The sequence below is a fragment of the Gigantopelta aegis genome, chromosome 15 (assembly GCF_016097555.1).
Source record: "Gigantopelta aegis isolate Gae_Host chromosome 15, Gae_host_genome, whole genome shotgun sequence".
NCBI classification, from domain to species: domain Eukaryota; kingdom Metazoa; phylum Mollusca; class Gastropoda; order Neomphalida; family Peltospiridae; genus Gigantopelta; species Gigantopelta aegis.
Window position 1 is genome coordinate 40,879,351 of NC_054713.1, and position 25,031 is coordinate 40,904,381.

General features: G+C 41.9%; 1 protein-coding gene across 2 annotated transcripts; it reads right to left on the minus strand.

Annotated features, from left to right (window-relative positions):
• On the minus strand, positions 1-25,031 carry LOC121389968 (cytochrome P450 4F1-like). 2 transcript variants are annotated; one of them, XM_041521648.1, is made up of 11 exons: positions 24,498-25,031; positions 19,673-19,820; positions 12,500-12,681; positions 9,735-9,859; positions 8,283-8,345; positions 7,625-7,748; positions 5,328-5,457; positions 4,208-4,337; positions 3,332-3,610; positions 2,500-2,565; positions 1-643 (listed from the first exon to the last, which is right to left on the minus strand). In XM_041521648.1, exons 1-11 carry the CDS (start codon positions 24,681-24,683, stop codon positions 532-534), a joined length of 1,545 nt encoding a protein of 514 aa, XP_041377582.1. In that variant the 5' UTR covers positions 24,684-25,031; the 3' UTR covers positions 1-531. The 2 variants fall into 2 exon arrangements, with proteins under 2 accessions (XP_041377582.1, XP_041377584.1); XM_041521650.1 differs by lacking the exon at positions 24,498-25,031 and adding an exon at positions 13,181-13,314 and having other exon boundaries at positions 19,673-19,797.

The following is a 25,031-nucleotide window of genomic DNA, read 5'->3' on the forward strand; positions in this document are numbered from 1 at the left end:
TACATTTTCTTTTTTATTAATTTTTACCTGATTTGTATGCTTACATCTGATTCAAGTTCAGGCACGCTATCATAGACACACATTTCAGCCTTTTATGACAAACTTTGTTTCAGGCACATTGTTCAAAGTTGGCACCGGTTAAACAAAAATAGGATATATATAAATATGTGTCATAAAAATAGATCAGCACTTTGAAAAATTATTAAATAACAAAATAATAACAAAATATTCCATAATCCTAAGCTTGCTGACATAAATAATTCAAAACATGATATTGATGTCACCGGATTGCAAGAGTTATACATCTTTAACAGTGCACAGTTTTTCAGTTAACTCGGGGGTTTAACGAAAACGCGGATCCCATCATCGGCTCTCATTACGGCAACAACAGTTATTCCCCTTTAATTCGGGGTTTTAACGAAAACACGGATCCTATCTTCGGCTCTCATTACGGCAACAATTATTCCCCTTTAACTCGGGGTTTTGAGAAAGCGCGGATCCCGTCTTCGTCTCTCATTACGACAGCAGGAGTTATTCCCCTTTAACTCGGGGTTTAGCGAAAACGCGGATCCCATCTTCGGCTCTCATTACAGCAGCAACACATCGCCGGACTTCGTGTGTTGGGTCGACTTCCAGCGTGAATCTATGGATGAAAAACAAGACAATCGGTATGGAACAACGCTTCACAACATTAACAACTGGGTATATACCACCAAATCAAATCCCATGGACGACAATGGTAATATAAGTGGCTAAAACTCCTACAACCGACATATACATAATGAATATAACTACTACCACCCCTCACCCTTAAAGTAAATTAGAAACAAAAATGGGGGTTAAGCTGCTCATTTCAGACATAACGAGTAGCGTTTATGACTGCACACAACTGGTCAAAGGCCGTGGTATGTGCTTTCCTGTCTGTGGAGAAAGTGTATATAAAAGATCCCTGCTGCATTAAGGAAAATGTAGCGGGTTTCCTCTCTAAGACTATATGTCAAAATTACCATGTTTGACATCCAATAGCCAATGATTAATAAATCAATGTGCTCTAGTGGTGTCATTATACAAAACAAAATTTAACTTCTCTTAAAGGGATTATCCTGAGTTGTCGGCAGTTGTTAAGATTTTGTCGACTATCAGATAGTTTTTAACGATTGTAATTTACATATTAAATATATTTTTCATGTCAAAATAAGCCCACAGCTAAAGCTGATAGGAAATAGTAGGCGTGTGGCACACAGACAAGCATATATCGCGGTTGAGAGACAAGGTCTGGGATGTGTAGGTGTAAAGAAGTTTACAGATAGGAGTTGTTAGATCGGGAAGAAATGACATAGAATTCAAAGAAGAGAAAGGGAAAAAGGGCAGTGGGATTTAAAAAAAAAAATATAGTTAAGGTAGTTAAGGTGGTTAACATTTAGTTGTTAGTTATTAGTGAGTGAGATGATGGACTAGAGGCCTTACACCGGCAACTTATCGAGTCGATAAATCTCGCTCTGGGTGAAAGCCAATACTGGAATGGCTTGATCACTAAATTTGGTCTTGACACACCCTGCTTATAGAAGGTTTTAAACACTAAGGCATATTTTTCACTGTTAGTGCCGTTTAGGATCACTGAAATCAAACATTACTTATATTTTATTGTTTAGATTATCCATTTCCGTACAACCGAAGTGTTTCTGGTCATCCTGGTATTTCTAATACCATAAAATGCATTTTTTAAATATTTTTGAAACGCATGTGCGTGTATGAGAAGTAATGGTTATGGAGTCGCGTTTTAGTCTATTTTTAAGGGTGTTTTGGTATCTTGTTTCACTCTGTTGTATCCAAATTTGTTACAGGTTTGTAAATTAACCAAACTTAGTGTCCATTTTTATGGATTTAAACTAGGGTCTAGGTGAAAAATATGCCTTAGTGTTCCAAAATGAGGGTCTGTCCCTTTAAATGAATAAAATGAGTAATATCATATGCATGTCTTACGGCAATTATGATCCCATTTTCAAAATCATAACCCATGTTTATAAATGTGGACTCTTAACTAATATTGCATGCTATTCCATATTGTGAACTAGTGCATACTTTTTCATTTCTTTGGTGTATTATTTGTTCATCGTTTTAGAAGAAGGTGACGGACTTAACAGTTGTGTTAGCAGTATACATAACGGATGCCACCGGTGTGGCAGGATAGGCTCATCTTTCCCATACACCTGATATCATCCCTGTTATGACAGTGATTCACGAGTGCATGTCATCACAGCTGTACTTATTCCAATGAGCTCTGTCCGGTTCTTGTTTTGATGTAGTAAACTTGTCTGGGAATGCAGTCCACTTTTTGACAGTGCAAGAGGAATGAAATCTCCAATAAAGGATCTACTCGGGAGTGGTTGTCCTCCTATAGACTAACAGAGATTAATGGAATCAACCATTATTTTGCCAAATACCAAGCACAGGACCACATATATTTCAGAGTTGATTTGTGTCAATGTAAATACAAACCTGTGAAGGATTCGAGACAGTACAACCTTTTCTTCGTTCATTGCGAAGTTCTGACCTATGCAGTTTCTGTTTCAAAAATAAGAGAAACAAAACATAAGGATCCGAGTTAAAAACAATTCTGCAAATTGCATTTAAAATATTGTACACTTTTTAAAAAAAACCTATTATTCTCACATCATACTGACAATGTCAAGGTTGGGGAGTGATGAATCGTTGCCTACATATTGTATGGATTAGAGTTAATACAACATTTTGTTTTATATAAAAATATACATTTTTAGTTTCCTTATAGAAAGAAAAAGAAGCGCATGGACTATTTTCGAAAATATAAATTTTCTTTACATTATTGTGGCAGTGACAGATAAGTCATTCTAAAAGGACAAACATAAATGATTTTTTACTTATCTTTTTTTTAATATTCCTTTTTAGACACAAATGCTGTCAAAATACAAACAAACACTTCAAATATTTCATGAGTACTTGCAACCACTATTTTTTGTCAGAATATATCTTTATTAAGATTCGTTTAAAAAGTTGTCTATCTGACACCAGGGCTAGTACCTTTGACGTCACAACGACGCATGCCATTACCTATGACGGTACTATATCTTAGTATGTGTCGGCCCTGAAGCTAGAGCGTCCTCTTGCGTTATAACAGAATAACGAGTTAGAGCCTGGGCCTCGTTTTACAAAGCGATCTTAGCGCTTAGATCACCGTAACTACATAAGGCAGTTATCCATTAAATGTGATTTTAGCGCTAAGATCACCGTAACTACATAAGGCACTTAAAACGTAAAACGGGGCCCTGGTGATAGTGTTAACTTTCTTTACCTCGGACCTGCTGAGAAGGGGACAAAAGCGTAGTGGTCCTGGTTAACCATGTTCTCTGGCAGAAACCGGTCGGGTCGAAATTCCCACGGATCCTTCCAGACGGTTGGGTTGTGATGCAGGTGATAGATGCTTAGAGAGCAAGTGGTGCCCGCTGGTAACGTCTTGCCCGCCACCTCGATAGGCTGAGTTAACTCCCTTTGTATGAAGCAGACAGGCGAGTGCATGCGCATTCCTTCTTTGATAACACGAGTCAGGTACTCTAACTTGGGCAGGTCGGTCCTTAGGATGAGGAAGAAAATGAAGAAGATGCAACATGAATATTACCATGCTGTTGCTGCTGTTGCCGATGATGATAATAATGACGACGATGATGATAATGATGATGATGATGATGACGACTATGGTGATAATGGTAATTATCACAAACAAGAGCAAAGGGAACAACAAGGTAAAGATGAAGATGAAGATGGGTGATGAAGAAGATGATGGTATTGTTGTTGTTGATGGTGATGATGATGCTGGTGATGATAGAGGTGATGGTGGCGATGATGATATTGGCGATTGAGCAAACAATTTTGACGACGACAATTAACACTATTTTCAGCAATTATCTACAATGCCCGTCTGTCCCATGCCCAGCTAAGTACTAGCCCTGCCAGAGACTGGGTGTGGGATGGACGTGCCTGAATCGTCATTGGATATAGGCACGTTAATCGAGTTTATACACACATACAATGCTCTTAGTTCTTGGAGAGAAACATTGGTCACAACTGTAGCTTGCAACTTCAAAATACAGGCTAAACAACTATGGGAGGGGGGACTTTCTTTTTTGACGTTCACCAACTATTTGTATGCACATGGTCTAAAGCAACCTACCACTCTATCTTGTCGACGTCCTTGTGTTCAAACACCGCGTCCAGCTCCGCCTGAACCTGTTCCTGGATGTCCGGGTTGACGGCCAGGGAGTAGAGGATCCACGAGATGGCGCTAGCGGTGGTGTCGTGACCTGCAACACAAACAACAGTCGTGGTGCACTGGCCTGGAACGAGAAATAGTCCAATTGGGCCCACCGACGGGAATCGATCCCAGACCGACTACGCATCAATCGAACGCTTTACGACTGGACTAGCTACGTTCCGCCCCAATACAGATTAAAAGGGTGGTTTTGCGGGGTGTTTTAAATAAAATGTTTAAAGTCGCATACCCTAGTTTCAACTCGTGAAAATGGAAGCAAAGTTTGGTTAATTTACAAAACTGTAACACATTTCGATAACGTTACAACATAATGAAACAAGAGTCTGTGGCCCTAGTTGATAATCACTACAATGTACATTTCACTATTACAGCCATTTTTAATAATTGAAATCAGACATCGCTTAGATTTTCTTGCTTAAATTATTCGTATATCCGAAGTATTTCTGGTCATCCTGGTGTTTCTAATACCACGAAATGCATTTTTTTTAAAATGCACGTACCTGAGAGAAGTAATGGTTATGGAGACAAGCTCTAGTCTACTTTTTAGAGGTGTTTCCCCGTTTCAACGTCACAAACTCATGAGTTCAAACTGGGGTTTGCGACTTCACTATTTTTCGGTACTGTCTAGAATGTTCACATACTATTGCTTCAACAAGAATTCAAAAGAGACCAAAGACTGACCTTCAAATACAAACGTATTCACTTCGTGTTTGATTTCCAAAGACTAACCTTCAAATAGAAACGTATTCACTTCGTGCCTGATTTCCAAAGACTGACCTTCAAATAGAAACGTATCCGCTTCGTTTTCTGATTTCCAATGACTGACCTTCAAATAGAAACATATCCACTTCGTTTTCTGATTTCCAAAGACTAACCCTCAAATAGAAACGTATCCACTTCGTTTCTGATTTCCAAAGACTAACCTTCAAATAGAAACGTATCCGCTTCGTTTTCTGATTTCCAATGACTGACCTTCAAATAGAAACATATCCACTTCGTTTTCTGATTTCCAAAGACTAACCCTCAAATAGAAACGTGTCCACTTCGTTTCTGATTTCCAAAGGTGTCAAGCCAACTCCATTTTCATCTTTCGCTGTCAGCAGGATGTCAAGGAAATCTAGATAGCGCTTTTCTGGTGGCCCTTCTTCTTCCTGTGGTTAAAATACGTTATCTTCTTCATTCGATAGGTCACTGAACATAATTCGTTATTTGTGAGAATTGAATTTCATCACACTACAATAGATCTGTGAATCATGCAAATTCTAGGTAATTCGTATTTGATATCAGTTTGGGATTTTGTGTGTTTTTTTATGTTGATTTTTGGAAGGAAGGAAATGTTTTATTTAACGACGCACTCAACACATTTTATTTACGGTTATATTGCATCGTACATATGGTTAAGGACCACACAGATATTGAGAGAGGAAACCCGCTGTCACCACTCCATGGACTACTCTTTTCGATTAGCAGCAAGGGATCTTTTACATGCACCATACCACAGACAGGATAGTACACACCACGGCCTTTGTTACACCAGTTGTGGAGCACTGTCTGGAACGAGAAATACCCCAATGGGCCCACCGTCGGGGATCGATCCTAGATCGATCGCACATTAGGCGAGCGCTGTACCACTGAGCTGCGTCCCGCCACTTGGTTTTTTTGGTTTTTGCTTGTTGATGTTTTTTTGAAGAGGATCGTTTTGGAAAATTATGAACTTTAGCCATTTGAATTGCACATCCCGAGCTCATTAACATCTCCATAACCAGAGGGGGGCATGGACACCATGGCCCCTTCCCATAGGACAGTAATATTAAAGCCGCACACCCTAGTTCCATAAAGCGAAAATAAATTATAATTTGGTTAATCTACAAACCTGTAACACACTTAGATCACGTTGTTATCAAATGGAGTGAAAAAGCAGGTTTTATATCGATAAATACCATGGGAATTCCCATGTCCCAATTGCTTGAAATAATTTTGAAAGTTAGTATTCTGATGTCACCGGTAGATGTCGCTCGAAGCACAACAATGCCTACGTCACGACAAATTTCACAGAGTGCGCACAGACTTGTGGTGCGTTCTTTTCACCTCTCCTGGACATGTTCCAACTGTTCTGTCCTGGTTGTATCCCCTCTCCAGATATCGTAAGACTTAGCAAAATTATTGGTTTTAAGGGTTTGTAACGTTTTGTATTGAGACACTTACTTGTCTGAACTTTATTGTTACTGAAAATGTTCACGAACTGTGAAGAAAAATCTCACAAATGAACAACAAGCAAACGACAACAAATCAGATGTTGATTGCGCGAACCGTGCACGAGAAAACAAACCGAACCAAAAATGATAACGGTCACGTGGTATACCAACGTCTGTGACGTTTATACAGGAAGATTCGCTCTAAAAATAGATTGGACCTCGCTTGCTTAACGGTTTTTTCTCGAGTGCACGCCTGTTGTTAAGAAATACAAAAAATGCATTTCGTGGTTTTACAAAGATCAGGATTACCAGGATTACCAAAAAGCACTTCAGGTGAATGGAAATGTGTATTCTAAATAATAAAATGTAAGTAAAGTGCAATTTTATTTGTGAAAAAATGGGTTTAATAGCGAAAAACAACGCCGTAATGGTTAACAACTAGCCGTAACTAGGGCGTGTCCCTTTAAGGTATCCTAAATTATAACAAAAGAAAAACTAATGCTCAATGTTCCAATCTTAAACACGGCTTGTTCTTTCATTTTAATATGTTTATTCAAAACAACGAAAAGGAAGAAGAGCAATTTAAATGCATAGTTTTCAATTATTTCTATAAACTAAAAATAATATTTACTGGAAATGAGCGCTCGCTTGATGCGCGGTCGATCTACGATCGATTCCTGTCGGTGAGCCCATTGGGCTATTTCTTGTACTAGTAAGTGCACCACGACTGGTATATCAAAGGCCGTGGTATGTGCTATCCTGTCTGTGGGATAGTGCATATAAAAGATCCCTTCCTACTAGTGGAAACTGTAGCTGGTTTCCTCTCTAAGACTATGTCAAAATTACCAAATGTTTGACATCCAATACCCGATGATTAATAAATCAATGTGCTCTAGTGGTGTCGTTAAACAAAACAAACCTTTTTTACTGGGAATGAAATCATATGTATTGTGTTTCCCAGGTACAATACTACAATTAGGAAAAACAGGTTTTGTTTAGCTTTACATTTTGTTTTGGTATGTATATAATGTTGTGACTGGGTGTATTTATCTTTTAAAAAATTACCATATCTTAAAAATACGACCGTGCTATGTGCATTACTTCAAACTAAACGATATCCTACCAGAGTTTTCTTTCTTTTTTCTATTATCTCCTCTGATATGGAGTGCACAAATTTACACTGTTCCATAAACCGACGTCCATTCGCCGTCCGTCTGTAGATCCAGTCTAGGCAAAGGAGTGGATTCCTGAAGCAGAACAATGTAATAACCACAGTCAAATGATTAGATCCAGTCAAATAGTTCTTTACACAGAACAATACGGCCCTATTGCGTAATTCGTTAAAGTCACAATCGCAAGTATCATGAATGTTATTGTGCCATATTTTAAAGTCTGGAACTGACTATCAGTTGTTTGATAAAAGTTCTTATTATCAACTCCATCGACCTGACTATCAGTTGTTTTATAAAAGTTCTTATTATCAACTCCATCGACCTGACTATCAGTTGTTTTATAAAAGTTCTTATTATCAACTCCATCGACCTGACTATCAGTTGTTTTATAAAAGTTCTTATTATCAACTCCATCGAACTGACTATCAGTTGTTTTATAAATGTTCTTATTATCAACTCCATCGAACTGACTATCAGTTGTTTTATAAAAGTTCTTATTATCAACTCCATCGAACTGACTATCAATTGTTTCATAAATGTTCTTATTATCAACTCTTGTAAAAATTTCGACCTTGAAATATTTCAAAATGTCGACTCTCATAAACTTACCTTCCTCGATTAAACCACAGATGGGAGAGTTCATTGACAGCTTTCACGTACGGGTGACCGTCTCTGTAAATATATAAAATACAAATCTACAATATTTTTCTTAAATGAACCATGACGGGGAAAAATTAATAAAACGCGTATCAATTAGTAGGATTGTATTATTGATATGCATCAATAACAAATATAACAATTCGGTGAACATTACTTGGTACTTGGTACTTGGTGCATAAAGCAGTAATATATTGTAGTACTACTGTGAGTTCTCAATGTATTGTTCATCTGTAGTATGCGTTACACTAGGTTAATGCACCAGCTGTGCATGGAGGGGGGAGGCGGGACGTTGCCCAGTGGTAAAGCGCTCGCCTAATGCGTGGTAGGTCTGAGATCAATCCTCGTCGGTAGGCCCACTGGGCTATTTCTCGTGCCAGCAGTGCACCACCATTTGTAAATTAAATACCGTGATATGTGCTATCCTGTCTGTGTGGTGGTGCATATATTGAGAATAATAATGGCGAAAGCGAGTTTGATACGTTTATAAATAACGAGTTGTAAAATAAATGGTATTTTAATTTAATCTAACGGACACGAATGTATTATTCTATTTCTTACATATGCGCAAAAAACAGGTTTCAAGCAAATTCTAACATCTTTTTCGATTAAAAGTTATTAACAGCCCTTGCATTTGTAGCTAACTTATGCGTCACAGGCAAATGAGTTTCAGGTTAACTATACGTCACAGTGTAATCGATTTCGATCGTGCTGGGTTTTTTTTCATTGGATGTATGGCATTGGTGACCTGATCATTACCTAGGAGCAGCCAGTCGTATGTCTTGAAATTATTAACACACGTACATGTGTAAACAAGTTTGTGTTATCAAAAATAACGAATGATGTTCTCACCAACGGGTGTGTAAGAATTTTAATTTAAACAAGCATTATGAGAGTACAGCTAAAGCAATACATGTCCCCTACCGGCTCCAAAACATGTTCGTATCTCCTAAGTTCAAAGGCCATAAATGGGTAATCGCCATGAAAGTTAAACTTGGTCTGTATCATAACAGTACATGATAAAGCTATATATATATATATATATATATATATATATATATATATATATATCATCTCAGTATCTTCAGGCATTACAAACTAAAAAACGTCCGGAAAACACATTTTCATATCTCCTAAGTTCAGGGGCCATAACTATGTGCAAAATGGGTAAATCGTCATGAAAGTCAAACTTGATCTGTAACAGTAGATGATAAAGCTATACACAATATTTCATCTCAATATCCTGAGGCATTGTGAAAAAAATCTATATGTCGGACAGACAGACGGATGCACTGACGGACAGACAGGACGGAGATGAAACATATACTCCCCTCCGGCTGGACCGGTAAAGGACTAAAAAAATAAATTTATATGTTAATTTTTGTTATTTTATTTTTACTTTACCCTTTAAGTTGTATATTATCGTTGTACGACATGGCACATTGCAGGATGATGTCAAACGTGCATAGACTGATCAAGCCGAACAGTTCGAAACTCTCTCCATTAATCGCGTGCTGCTCGACTTTATTCTGTAAAACAAAGCATTGTCATTGCAATTCATTCTGGGTGGGACCTGCCATTGATATGTGATCCTATAGCCCGAGTACTCTGACTGTAAGGGAGCTGGACGGACATTTGGTTACGACGCTCTCATTACAGTCAGATAGCAAGCTATGTAATTTTTGCGCAATCGCTGCTCACTAAAGAGTAGTCAAAGATTCCCGCTGTAAAGAGAGCGTATAACCTTCCAAATGTCCGTCTAACTCTCTTACCGAGTACTTGGGCTAGCAAACTTAGTACCCATTACGATAACTTAACCACTACGCCACAGAAGCCTCTTCGTATCTCGTGAGAGGGTGGAGAAAACTGTACCGAAGTCTGTTCGTACCTTTCAGGGGTGGAGAAAACTGTTCCGTCCCGACATTTATTTGTTTATTTGTACCTTTCAGTGGTGGAGGCAACTGCAACCCCCCCCCCCCCCCCCCCCCCCCAACCCCCTTGTCCTCCGAACTTGTATAGTCCTGAACAAATTATTTCGTTTTCTCAAATCTAATGAAGAAGTACTAATAATGACTACATGGGTCGAAAGAAGGAAGGAAGGAAATGTTTTATTTAACGATGCACTCAACACATTTTATTTACAGTTATACGAGTTATATGGCGTCAGACATATGGTTAAAGGAATGCTCGCGCAAGGCTTTTGGACTGGTATGCATATTCAACGATGTATAATGCACATTATTGTTTAATATCAACAAGTATAATAGTATAGTTAATTAATAAAACGGTTAAATGTGACTGCTATTATATATTACGGGCGCAGCCAGTTTGTACCATCCCAGTGAATACGCCCTCTGGCGAGCAGGTGGTTACGTAATACTTAACGTGTCACGTCAGGAATTAGTTTAAGAACTGAAGAAACAAAACATACCTGATTTTTGCGGATGTATCGCAATGTTCTGTAATAATATCCATCCCAGTAAGCCAGCAATAAGTATATATAATTTTTCAATACAAAATAAACCACCATTCAATTGTCAAAGTGTCGAAATAACTGTATTATGTTTTGTCCATACAGTAAACCACGTACTGAAATGATAATCGGAGTGTTTTCTTAGTTAATTGATCTTTTCTTTCCGTGACCTGGACTTGTGGTTCCTGATTGGCAGGTGTATATTTTGGACGGTCACCAGTCAAGGTGTCTAGACACAAAAATATTTGTAAACAAAACGTGCCTGTTTATGAAGATCACAGGGTATTGTGGGATCACCTCTAAAATCGTAATGGACATTATCAGCCGTCCTGCTTTATTACTGTAAATAATTCTGTAAAACCCTTGATTAAGTAGACTTTCCCATCAAATCTGACAAATTACGTAGTCCCAAAGAAAAGAAAATTATCACTTACGTGAGTGCTCCAACGTACCCTACCAATAGGCCTAATAATATGCATTTTTCTTTGGATTTTTTAAGAGAGAAAATACTATAACCCCATTTCGTTCTATTAATCCAAATTCAAAAATATGTAGTCATTCATGTTGTTTTACAAGTCAGGTTGATAAAAGCGAAGCGCCTAGTCGTAAATGACTGCCTTTGTTTATACTGTGCATACAGGAGTTGGTCGGAGCTGGAAGGACCACACAGATATTGAGAGAGGAAACCCCCTGTCGCCACTTCATGGGCTACTCTTTTCGATTAGCAGCAATGGGTCTTTTATATGCACCATCCCACAGACATGACAGTACATACCATGATCTTTGTTATACAAGTTGTGGGTCCACCAACGGGGATCGATCCTAGACCGACCGCGCATCAAGCGGACGCTTTACAACTGGGCTACGTCCCGCCCCACATGGGTCGAAAAATTGGCGTCCCGACCATTTTTTGCCTGTCAACATCCCCACGGACCAGGAGTTCTTTTTGCCTGCCGTCCCGTCGGATCAGCAAATATTTTGCTTTTATACTTCATGATCATGACTGGTCCGGCAGGTTTTGATCTGGTCCGGTGGAATTTGTAGCTTATAGGACCGAATGTGCGGCAGGAATTTCTGCCAATTTCAGACACCTGGACTACATCAACATTTCTCATTAACTAGCGGTCGGTGTGGGATCGATCCCCGTCGGTGGACTCATTGAGCTATTTCTCGCTCCAGCCAGTGCACCATGACTGGTATATCAAATGCCGTGGTATGTTATCCCGTCTGTGGGATAGTGCATATAAACGATCCCTAGCTGCTAATGAAAATCTGTAGCGGGTTTCCTCTCTAAGACTATATGTCAAAATTACCAAATGTTTGACATAAAATAGCCGGATATTAATAAATTTGGTGTAGTTAAAAAAACTTTCACTTTCTATAACAATTAAGTAACACTATTCTTAACAGACGACCCAGATAGCGGAGCGTGCTTGGACCTTAATTGGATTTAAAAGTTTGTTTTGTTTAACGACAGCACTAGAGCACATTGATTTATTAATCATCGGCTATTGACATATCGTCTTAAAGAGGAAACCCGTTATATTTTTCCATTAGTAGAACGGTATCTTTTATATGCACCATCCTATAGACAGGATAGTACATACCACGCCCTTTGATATACCAATCGTGGTGCACTGGCTGGAAGGGTAAATATTAATAGGATATATCAAAATAAAATAAAATATATACGAACGACTACTATGTTGGCAGCCTTGTTGTAGACTTCAATATATGGCTTTAAGATGTCGAAGTGAAACGCTGGGGTCAGCAGACGTCGTGACCGAGCCCACCTCTCACCCCCTGCTAATAATAGACCTTCCCCAAGCCACGGTAGCGCCAGTTGGTAACTACCTAACAGTCCTCTGGGTTTGGGTTCTGCAAGAAAAGCAATGTCATACAGATTATTCATAACTGGTCCTTGTAACTTGTAGTATTCACATTTACATGTATGGGTCATAATTTGGTTGACATATTTGCCTGTTGTGTTTTTAACAACATACGTTAACACTGTCGCCATAATGATATGTAGAATATATATATTTGAAGAATTTAACAGGTTTTCTCTGAAGACTTCGTGCCACAACGGCCCGTAGAAACCGGGTTTGTGCTTGTATGATGTATCCCACACTTGATGATGAAAATGTACGGGGTGTTTTTCTTACTCTATGTAAATAAATATCTGGCTTGTGCCCACTCCACCACTAGAGACTGTGCCCGGTACATTAGAGAGTGTGCGCTGTCCCCACAAACTCCAGCTATCATTCCTACGTGCCTGCACAATTACCAAATATTTAACATCCAATAGCTGATGATTAATTAATCTGCTCTAGGGGTAAACAAAACAAAGTGTTAACTGTCTTTAAAACATACTGACCTGCATCGTTGCAAGCCAAGGTACCAATCCGTATGGTACACATACTGCATTTCATATTATCTAGTATTCTGTAGCAGTCTATACGGAATGACACCTTGGCGTGCACAGATGACCAACTAGCCCGAGTACTCTGACTGTAAGAGAGCAAGACGGATATTTGGACAGTTATGACGTTCTCATTACCGTCAGAGAATAGTGTATATAAAAATTGCGCAATCTATGCCTACCAAAGATTCCAACTCTAATTATACAACAATAATCTTATGTTTGACGTTAAATACCTTTACATTGATAATTTTTGAATTATCTGATAACACACTTTTCACATATTAACCACTAATACACACAATACATACTCGACAGCACCCCCTTTCAGGTCAAGTCAGGTCAGAGTGTTTAACGTGCACATTCAGAACAAGCTGTTGTAGCGCACGCCTGTCCTGGGAACAGGTACCGGCCTCGGCCGGCTCCTCCGTCCAGGACAGGGAAGGGGAGGGGTGGGTTGGAGGGTCCGTCTTGCTCTCTTACGGTCAAAGTACTGTCCAAATGTCCGTCTTGTTCTCTTACGATCAGACTACTGTCCTAATGTCTGTCTTGCTCTCTCACGGTCAGAGTACTGTCCAAATGTCCTGTTCTCTTACGGTCAGGGTACTGTCCAAATGTCCGTCTTGTTCTCTTACGGTCAGAGTACTGTTCAAATGTCCTTCTCGTTCTCTTACGGACGGAGTACTGTCCAAATGTCCGTCTTGTTCTCTTACGGTCGGAGTACTGTCCAAATGTCCGTCTTGCTCTCTCACGGTCAAAGTACTGTTCAAATGTCCTTCTCGTTCTCTTACGGACGGAGTACTGTCCAAATGTCCGTCTTGTTCTCTTACGGTCGGAGTACTGTCCAAATGTCCGTCTTGCTCTCTTACGGACGGAGTACTGTCCAAATGTCCGTCTTGCTCTCTCACGGTCAAAGTACTGTTCAAATGTCCTTCTCGTTCTCTTACGGACGGAGTACTGTCCAAATGTCCGTCTTGTTCTCTTACGGTCGGAGTACTGTTCAAATGTCCGTCTTGTTCTCTTACGGTCGGAGTACTGTCCAAATGTCCGCCTTGTTCTCTTACGGTCGAAGTACTGTCCAAATGTCCGTCTTGCTCTCTCACGGTCAAAGTACTGTTCAAATGTCCTTCTAGTTCTCTTACGGACGGAGTACTGTCCAAATGTCCGTCTTGTTCTCTTACGGTCGGAGTACTGTCCAAATGTCCGTCTTGCTCTCTTACGGACGGAGTACTGTCCAAATGTCCGTCTTGCTCTCTCACGGTCAAAGTACTGTTCAAATGTCCTTCTCGTTCTCTTACGGACGGAGTACTGTCCAAATGTCCGTCTTGTTCTCTTACGGACGGAGTACTGTCCAAATGTCCGTCTTGCTCTCTTACGGTCGGAGTACTGTCCAAATGTCCGTCTTGCTCTCTCACGGTCAAAGTACTGTTCAAATATCCTTCTCGTTCTCTTACGGACGGAGTACTGTCCAAATGTCCGTCTTGTTCTCTTACGGTCAGAGTACTGTTCAAATGTCCTTCTCGTTCTCTTACGGACGGAGTACTGTCCAAATGTCCGTCTTGCTCTCTTACGGTCGGAGTACTGTCCAAATGTCCGTCTTGCTCTCTCACGGTCAGAGTACTGTTCAAATGTCCGTCTTGCTCTCTCACGGACAGAGTACTGTCCAAATGTCCTGTTCTCTTACGGTCAGAGTACTGTTCAAATGTCCGTCTTGCTCTCTCACGGTCAGAGTACTGTTCAAATGTCCGTCTTGCTCTCTCACGGTCAGAGTACTGTTCAAATGTCCGCCTTGCTCTCTCACGGTCAGAGTACTGTTCAAATGTCCGTCTTGCTCTCTCACGGTCAGAGTACTGTTCAAATGTCCGCCTTGCTCTCTCACGGTCAGAGTACTGTTCAAATGTCCGTCTTGCTCTCTCACGGTCAGAGTACTGTTCAAATGTCCGCCTTGCTCTCTCACGGTCAGAGTACTGTTCAAATGTCCGTCTTGCTCTCTCACGGTCAGAGTACTGTCCAAATGTCCGTCTTGCTCTCTCACGGTCAGAGTACTGTCCAAATGTCCGTCTTGTTCTCTTACGGTCAGAGTACTGTTCAAATGTCCTTCTCGTTCTCTTACGGACGGAGTACTGTCCAAATGTCCGTCTTGTTCTCTTACGGTCGGAGTACTGTCCAAATGTCCGTCTTGCTCTCTCACGGTCAAAGTACTGTTCAAATGTCCTTCTCGTTCTCTTACGGACGGAGTACTGTCCAAATGTCCGTCTTGTTCTCTTACGGTCGGAGTACTGTCCAAATGTCCGTCTTGCTCTCTTACGGACGGAGTACTGTCCAAATGTCCGTCTTGCTCTCTCACGGTCAAAGTACTGTTCAAATGTCCTTCTCGTTCTCTTACGGACGGAGTACTGTCCAAATGTCCGTCTTGTTCTCTTACGGTCGGAGTACTGTCCAAATGTCCGTCTTGCTCTCTTACGGACGGAGTACTGTCCAAATGTCCGTCTTGTTCTCTTACGGACGGAGTACTGTCCAAATGTCCGTCTTGCTCTCATACGGTCGGAGTACTGTCCAAATGTCCGTCTTGCTCTCTCACGGTCAAAGTACTGTTCAAATGTCCTTCTCGTTCTCTTACGGACGGAGTACTGTCCAAATGTCCGTCTTGTTCTCTTACGGTCAGAGTACTGTTCAAATGTCCTTCTCGTTCTCTTACGGACGGAGTACTGTCCAAATGTCCGTCTTGCTCTCTTACGGTCGGAGTACTGTCCAAATGTCCGTCTTGCTCTCTCACGGTCAGAGTACTGTTCAAATGTCCGTCTTGCTCTCTCACGGACAGAGTACTGTCCAAATGTCCTGTTCTCTTACGGTCAGAGTACTGTTCAAATGTCCGTCTTGCTCTCTCACGGTCAGAGTACTGTTCAAATGTCTGTCTTGCTCTCTCACGGTCAGAGTACTGTTCAAATGTCCGCCTTGCTCTCTCACGGTCAGAGTACTGTTCAAATGTCCGTCTTGCTCTCTCACGGTCAGAGTACTGTTCAAATGTCCGCCTTGCTCTCTCACGGTCAGAGTACTGTTCAAATGTCCGTCTTGCTCTCTCACGGTCAGAGTACTGTTCAAATGTCCGCCTTGCTCTCTCACGGTCAGAGTACTGTTCAAATGTCCGTCTTGCTCTCTCACGGTCAGAGTACTGTCCAAATGTCCGTCTTGCTCTCTCACGGTCAGAGTACTGTCCAAATGTCCGTCTTGTTCTCTTACGGTCAGAGTACTGTTCAAATGTCCTTCTCGTTCTCTTACGGACGGAGTACTGTCCAAATGTCCGTCTTGTTCTCTTACGGTCGGAGTACTGTCCAAATGTCCGTCTTGCTCTCTCACGGTCAAAGTACTGTTCAAATGTCCTTCTCGTTCTCTTACGGACGGAGTACTGTCCAAATGTCCGTCTTGTTCTCTTACGGTCGGAGTACTGTCCAAATGTCCGTCTTGCTCTCTTACGGACGGAGTACTGTCCAAATGTCCGTCTTGCTCTCTCACGGTCAAAGTACTGTTCAAATGTCCTTCTCGTTCTCTTACGGACGGAGTACTGTCCAAATGTCCGTCTTGTTCTCTTACGGTCGGAGTACTGTCCAAATGTCCGTCTTGCTCTCTTACGGACGGAGTACTGTCCAAATGTCCGTCTTGTTCTCTTACGGACGGAGTACTGTCCAAATGTCCGTCTTGCTCTCTTACGGTCGGAGTACTGTCCAAATGTCCGTCTTGCTCTCTCACGGTCAAAGTACTGTTCAAATGTCCTTCTCGTTCTCTTACGGACGGAGTACTGTCCAAATGTCCGTCTTGTTCTCTTACGGTCAGAGTACTGTTCAAATGTCCTTCTCGTTCTCTTACGGACGGAGTACTGTCCAAATGTCCGTCTTGCTCTCTTACGGTCGGAGTACTGTCCAAATGTCCGTCTTGCTCTCTCACGGTCAGAGTACTGTTCAAATGTCCGTCTTGCTCTCTCACGGACAGAGTACTGTCCAAATGTCCTGTTCTCTTACGGTCAGAGTACTGTTCAAATGTCCGTCTTGCTCTCTCACGGTCAGAGTACTGTTCAAATGTCCGTCTTGCTCTCTCACGGTCAGAGTACTGTTCAAATGTCCGCCTTGCTCTCTCACGGTCAGAGTACTGTTCAACTGTCCGTCTTGCTCTCTCACGGTCAGAGTACTGTTCAAATGTCCGCCTTGCTCTCTCACGGTCAGAGTACTGTTCAAATGTCCGTCTTGCTCTCTCACGGTCAGAGTACTGTTCAAATGTCCGCCTTGCTCTCTCACGGTCAGAGTACTGTTCAAATGTCCGTCTTGCTCTCTCACGGTCAGAGTACTGTCCAAATGTCCGTCTTGCTCTCTCACGGTCAGAGTACTGTCCAAATGTCCGTCTTGTTCTCTTACGGTCAGAGTACTGTTCAAATGTCCTTCTCGTTCTCTTACGGACGGAGTACTGTCCAAATGTCCGTCTTGTTCTCTTACGGTCGGAGTACTGTCCAAATGTCCGTCTTGCTCTCTCACGGTCAAAGTACTGTTCAAATGTCCTTCTCGTTCTCTTACGGACGGAGTACTGTCCAAATGTCCGTCTTGTTCTCTTACGGTCGGAGTACTGTCCAAATGTCCGTCTTGCTCTCTTACGGACGGAGTACTGTCCAAATGTCCGTCTTGCTCTCTCACGGTCAAAGTACTGTTCAAATGTCCTTCTCGTTCTCTTACGGACGGAGTACTGTCCAAATGTCCGTCTTGTTCTCTTACGGTCGGAGTACTGTCCAAATGTCCGTCTTGCTCTCTTACGGACGGAGTACTGTCCAAATGTCCGTCTTGTTCTCTTACGGACGGAGTACTGTTCAAATGTCCGCCTTGCTCTCTCACGGTCAGAGTACTGTTCAAATGTCCGTCTTGCTCTCTCACGGTCAGAGTACTGTTCAAATGTCCGTCTTGCTCTCTCACGGTCAGAGTACTGTCCAAATGTCCGTCTTGCTCTCTCACGGTCAGAGTACTGTCCAAATGTCCGTCTTGCTCTCTCACGGTCAGAGTACTGTTCAAATGTCCGTCTTGCTCTCTTACGGTCATAGTACTGTCCAAATGTCTGTCTTGTTCTCTTACGGTCAGACTACTGTCCTAATGTCCGTCTTTTTCTCTTACGATCAGGGTACTGTACTAATGTCCGTCTTTTTCTCTTACGGTCAGGGTACTGTCCAAATGTCCGTCTTGCTCTCTCACGGTCAGAGTACTGTCCAAAGGTCCGTCTTGCTCTCTTACGGTCAGAGTACTGTTCAAATGTCCGTCTTGCTCTCTCACGGTCAGAGTATTGTCCAAATGTCCGTCTTGCTCTCTTACGGTCAGAGTACTGTTCAAATGTCCGCCTTGCTCTCTCACGGTCAGAGTACTGTTCAAATGTCCGTCTTGCTCTCTCACGGTCAGAGTACTGTTCAAATGTCCGTCTTGCTCTCTCACGGTCAGAGTACTGTTCAAATGTCCGTCTTGCTCTCTCACGGTCAGAGTACTGTTCAAATGTCCGTCTTGCTCTCTCACGGTCAGAGTACTGTCCAAATGTCCGTCTTGCTCTCTCACGGTCAGAGTACTGTCCAAATGTCCGTCTTGCTCTCTCACGGTCAGAGTACTGTTCAAATGTCCGTCTTGCTCTCTTACGGTCAGAGTACTGTTCAAATGTCCGCCTTGCTCTCTCACGGTCAGAGTACTGTTCAAATGTCCGTCTTGCTCTCTCACGGTCAGAGTACTGTCCAAATGTCCGTCTTGCTCTCTCACGGTCAGAGTACTGTCCAAATGTCCGTCTTGCTCTCTCACGGTCAGAGTACTGTCCAAATGTCCGTCTTGCTCTCTTACGGTCAGAGTACTGTTCAAATGTCCGTCTTGCTCTCTCACGGTCAGAGTATTGTCCAAATGTCCGTCTTGCTCTCTTACGGTCAGAGTACTGTTCAAATGTCCGTCTTGCTCTCTCACGGTCAGAGTACTGTTCAAATGTCCGTCTTGCTCTCTCACGGTCAGAGTACTGTTCAAATGTCCGTCTTGCTCTCTCACGGTCAGAGTATTGTCCAAATGTCCGTCTTGCTCTCTTACGGTCAGAGTACTGTTCAAATGTCCGCCTTGCTCTCTCACGGTCAGAGTACTGTTCAAATGTCCGTCTTGCTCTCTCACGGTCAGAGTACTGTTCAAATGTCCGTCTTGCTCTCTCACGGTCAGAGTACTGTTCAAATGTCCGTCTTGCTCTCTCACGGTCAGAGTACTGTCCAAATGTCCTGTTCTCTTACGGTCAGAGTACTGTTCAAATGTCCGTCTTGCTCTCTTACGGTCAGAGTACTGTTCAAATGTCCGTCATGCTCTCTTACGGACAGAGTACTGTCCAAATGTCCGTCTTGCCCTCTTTCGGACAGAGTACTGTCCTTATCTCCGTCTTGCTCTGGTACTCGGGCTAATGACTGACCTGAAGTCTTCATGACTTTCTTCATCGTGTCAGGATGGTGCAGGATAATCACGGGTTTGAAAGGCCCAAACCAGAACCTCATTATCTTCGTGTACTTTAGCATCATCCCGTTGAAGTAGTTCAGACGCTCTTCGCTCACTTTGCTCAGCTTTTAAAACAAAACAAAAACAAAAACGATATACAGGAATTCCTCAGACCTACTTTCGGGAAGCATCTAAGATTAAAAGTTGACAAATCGGAGATGGTTTTGAAGTAGAGATGTAATACCAATACATATATAGATAGATTGTGGCCGATTTTAGGTGAGTGGCAACTTTCTGGGGGTTGATACACACTCTCGCCCCCTCCCCGCCTCTGCTCATAGTGAATTTTCTTTTTAATATATTTTTCGGGGAGGTATGACTCGACCCCCTACCCTAGAATATTCGCTCGCCTAACCCTCCCCACCCCCACCCACCCCAACCGTTGAATAAAATTCTTGCACACAACTTTTATAAAATTAAGATGGTTGCCATATTACTAAAATTACAATTTCAGAATCTTAGAAACAAAAATTCAAAGGCTATGACAAAGATCCGACGGTATGCTCAGTGGAAATATTTCCAATTTAACGTATGTATCTTTTGGATCATTGGACGTGTGTGTAGGGTGGGGGTGGGGGTGTGGTGCGGAAGTGGATCCTAAATCACCTCAGATCTAGAGACCATGTTGAGAAAATAAGGAAAGTTGCAAAGTCTGTATCGTGCTTAATTAACAGTCGAATCTATTATAAACCATCAGTTTACAAGCCTTGAAATAAAACATTTTAGTGTACCTGACACAATGTCCTGCACCAATCAATTTGTGCCCGACATGAAAGAAATTGTACCGGTCACAAAACATTGTAAATAAAAATGAAATAAATTATGTTTTGTGTTGTTTAATAATTGATATATTTAATTACTAAATAACCAATGCAGCAATTACGGCAATAGTCACCAAATGATGACATTTATTATTGTTACATACTTACTAGTCTATGGTGCATTAATATATGTCCTCTGGTAAAGCTGTATCCTAACCAGCCACGAGCTACATGAGCGATTATTTTAGAAATCATGGATTTTAATTGCCGTATCCTAACCGCACGCGTGCGACGCGACATATAAATCTGTCGCGTCGCGCGCGTACTTAGGATGCGGCAATGGAAGTCAATGATTTCTAAAATAATCGCTCGCGGCCGGTTAGGATAGGGCTTAAGAAACCCATTAAACTGTTGTCGCTATCAGTTTGTGTTGAACTTTCAGATTCATGATGATCTGACTCAGACTCATCCATTTTTTTCAATGTCATCAGTGTCTTGTTTGTGGTAATATTCTATATTTTTGGTTGCCGAGTGATCTTTAGCATTTGACACACGCAGATTTGTGGACTCTTTGATCCATGCGGATACTGGGAACAGGGACAGTTGATTTGTTATTATCGGTACCTGTCTGTTCTTTTACAGCAAAGAATGAAGTTATTTTGTTCAACATCCTTTAATTGTTAACCACGAGGCAATCTGAATTGCAAACTTGAAACGAAAACGCCACAGGAACTATACGCTAAGTACGAAAGGTCAATTACTAATATGCGTGACATCACTTTTCACAATGTAAGTTCCCGCAAAATCGAGACTATAAAAAATCCTACTAAACAGGTACGCGGACTGTAGATGAACTTCGTGTTGGACTGTCAAGTGCCCCGCGAACCAGTTCGAATTCCACTGGTACACATTTGTATTTTTTCATTCGTAATCAATTTTTTTTTTAATCGGTGCATTAAGTGTATTTGACTCCAAAACAGCCGGCTTTTACTACAACGCGAGCTTCGGACATGGTGACCGGCGCAATCAACATTGTTACTGACAAGTTACAAATTTGTACCGGACAATGACCGTGACCGGCCGCTTATTTCAAGGCTTGGTTTATTACTAAAACGTTTGTGTAATTTATTTTACATGTACTTAGGCACGGACTGAAATGCTTAATTCGTAACATACAAAAGCACACACATCCAGAGAGAGAGAGAGAGAGAGAGAGAGAGAGAGAGAGGTTGATCAAAGCATTTTTATCCAATATAGCATCTTTTGATCACCTCAATGTTGCCCACCCATATCAGTTTCAGACTCTTTAGCTTTCTAACCGGCCTCGGTGGCGTCGTGGTTAGGCCATCGGTCTACAGGCTGGTAGGTACTGGGTTCGGATCCCAGTCGAGGCATGGGATTTTTAATCCAGATACCAACTCCAAACCCTGAGCGAGTGCTCCGCAAGGCTCAATGGGTAGGTGTAAACCACTTGCACCGACCATGATCCATAACTGGTTCAACAAAGGCCATGGTTTGTGCTATCCTGCCTGTGGGAAGCGCAAATAAAAGATCCCTTGCTGCTAGTCGGAAAGAGTAGCCCATGTAGTGGCGACAGCGGGTTTCCTCTCAAACTCTGTGTGGTCCTTAACCATATGTCTGACGCCATATAACCGTAAATAAAATGTTTTGAGTGCGTCGTTAAATAAAACATTTCTTTCTTTCTTTAGCTTTCTTCTACTCAGTCGGTCGTTCTGTCCTATACGCTTCTTCTGGGGCGGGAAGTAGCCCAGTGGTAAAGCGTTCGCCTGATGCCCGGTCGGTCTAGGATCGATCTCCGTCGATGGCCCATTTCTTGTTCTAGCCAGTGCACCAGTATATCAAAGGCAGTGATATGTGCTATCCTGTATGTGGGATGGTGCATATAAAAGATCCCTTGTAACTAATGGAAACATGTAGCGGGTTTCCTCTGAAAGCGTACATGTCAGAATTACCAAACGTTTGACATCCAATAGCCGATGATCTAGTGGTGTCGTTGAACAAAAGAAATGTTTAACATTAAATGTAGTTCATCGGCAGAGTTCGCCTGAGGTGTGATGGGATTAATTTGTGTTTTTCTCGTCAAAACATTAAACCTCATGGTATGTACTGTTCTATGGGATAAGTGTACATACAAGTTTAGAAAGGTGTGTGTGTGTGTGCTCATCTCCATCTTCCCGAATTATTTCTTGAAATCCCAACCCAGTATACAATCCTGCGGAGGCAGGCCCATAATGGCTAGAGGAGGGGGACACAAGCCAGGACCCATATTTTCGAAACAATCTTTGCCTACGAAATCGTAATACCATCGTAAGCTATGACGTCATTATGGCTTGTGCTGTATTGACGTCACAACCTACGATAGTTTTTGCAATTTCGTAGCGCTAAGATGGCTTCGTAAATATGGGCCCTGATTTTTATATTTATTTATATAGAGATGGACAAAAAACCGTACATTTCCGTCCACGTGAGGCGGAGGGGACACAGCCAACTCCCCCCCCCCCCACCCCCGCCCCCTCCATCTGTAGAAGCCCGGTAGACCCTTATGGACCTATGTAGTTCTTCTATAGAACATGCAAGTATCACAAGTATTAGGCTATATAGGGCCTATACCTGGTTGAAATAGCGTTAGTATAAAATACTCGCTGAACTGTAACCAGGGGGACCGGCCTCGGTGGCGTCGTGGTTAGGCCATCGGTCTACAGGCTGGTAGGTACTGGGTTCGGATCCCAGTCGAGGCATGGGATTTTTAATCCAGATACCGACTCCAAACCCCGAGTGAGTGCTCCGCAAGGCTCAGTGGGAAGGTGTAAACCACTTGCACCGACCAGTGATCCATAACTGGTTCAAAAAGGCCATGGTTTGTGCTATCCTGCCTGTGGGAAGCGCAAATAAAACATCCCTTGCTGCTAATCGGAAAGAGTAGTCCATGTAGTGGCGACAGCGGGTTTCCTCTCAAACTTAACCATATGTCTGACGCCATGTTTAACCGTAAAATAAAATGTGTTGAGTGCGTCGTTAAATAAAACATTTCTTTCTTGTAACCAGGGGACACTATTTAAAAATCTTAGGTAACCGGAAGTCAGTTCACGTGAGTTTTACTTAGGTAACCGATTGTTCGGTTACGTGAATATAGTTCCCTTTCATTACTGATATATGGTACTTTTAATTTTAGAATGTAATTGTTCATCACGTAACCGATTGGCGGTTCTCGTGATTTTAAAGTTGCGTAACCGACACGCGAACAGAACAACGGTTCTGGTGAAATATTGTGCCTTGTGTAACGGTCTTAAAAGTTTAGGGTCAGAAAGCACGAAGGGCTAGTTTTCGGTTAACAGCAGCAGTGTAGCAGTTTTTTTAATCCACAAGCACATTGGTACATTAGATATCTCGACAACTGCCACTTAGCACAATGTAGTTAGTTTGCTTGACACCACTAGATTTGCTTGACACCACATTGATTTATTAATTGGCTATTGGATGTGAAACATTTGGTAAGTTTAACATACCGTATAGTTTTAGAGAGGAAAACCCGCTACAAGTTCTATTAGTAGCAAGGGATCTTTTATATACACCATCCCATATGATTGGATAGCACATACCACGGCCTTTGGTGCACTGGTTGGAAAGAGAAATAGCCCATGGGCCCACTGACGGGGATCGATCTTAGACACAATAGCACAATATAGGTTACTAAGCATGTGCACACATTAGCAGTTCCAACATTAATGAGGGGAGGGGTGGATAAATTAAATATATGTCTATCGCTGTATAGGGGCAGTGAAAAATGCTAGCAATGTATACTGTGTGCGTGTGTGGGGGGGGGGGGGGGGGGGAGAGAAGGGAGGAAAGACAGGAGTTGGGAGGTGCTTAGCGATAGATCGGTTATTAGGGGTGGAGTGGGAGGAGGTAAGAGTGTGTAGGAGGGGGTGTGTAATAACCACGGATATTTATGACACTGACCTTGTGGGCGTTACCTAGCAACCAGTGGAAGTCGGTTTCTCCTGGAATATTGTTGAAAAATACGAAGTATTTGTAGAACTTCCATACCGATGTTAATAATTTAACAAGTGAATACGTCACTATGACAACCCCTGCACTTTTTAACACTGGCGCCGAAATAGGTAAAACTAGACGATGTGTAGACATTTTCACAAAACTGGGCCAAGTTCAACCAGAGCCGAAAAAACGTTCACCAACACTGGTTTAAGCACTTGGCGTTAAACCTAATAACCACTTCAACAACAAATAAAATCGTTACAGAACGTTAGCGTATTTTGCTTTCACTGAACGCAGAAAAAGTGTCACAAAGTCAATCTACACGATGCGTCATAAAAAGCCACATGTTTTTGCTGGCAACGAAGTATTATAGTTGTTCAAGTTGTAGCCTATATGAATTCTTCGTCTTCTTCAACAGGTTTATTTAGGACGTTTGGATCTCACTAAACGAGAAGGTTCTGTAACAAACGAAAACACAACAACAGTGTCTTTGTAAAC

Bases quoted from the DNA above. Each gene is read 5' to 3' on its own strand.
- LOC121389968 (XM_041521648.1), bottom strand. From the start codon at position 24,683: ATGTCTACACATCGTCTAGTTTTACCTATTTCGGCGCCAGTGTTAAAA. The intron at 5,458-7,624 runs GTAGGATATCGT...TTTTAACCACAG, and splicing joins AAAAAAGAAAGAAAACTCTG to GAAGAAGAAGGGCCACCAGA. The intron at 4,338-5,327 runs GTTAGTCTTTGG...TTTGTGTTGCAG, and splicing joins GGACACGTTTCTATTTGAGG to GTCACGACACCACCGCTAGC.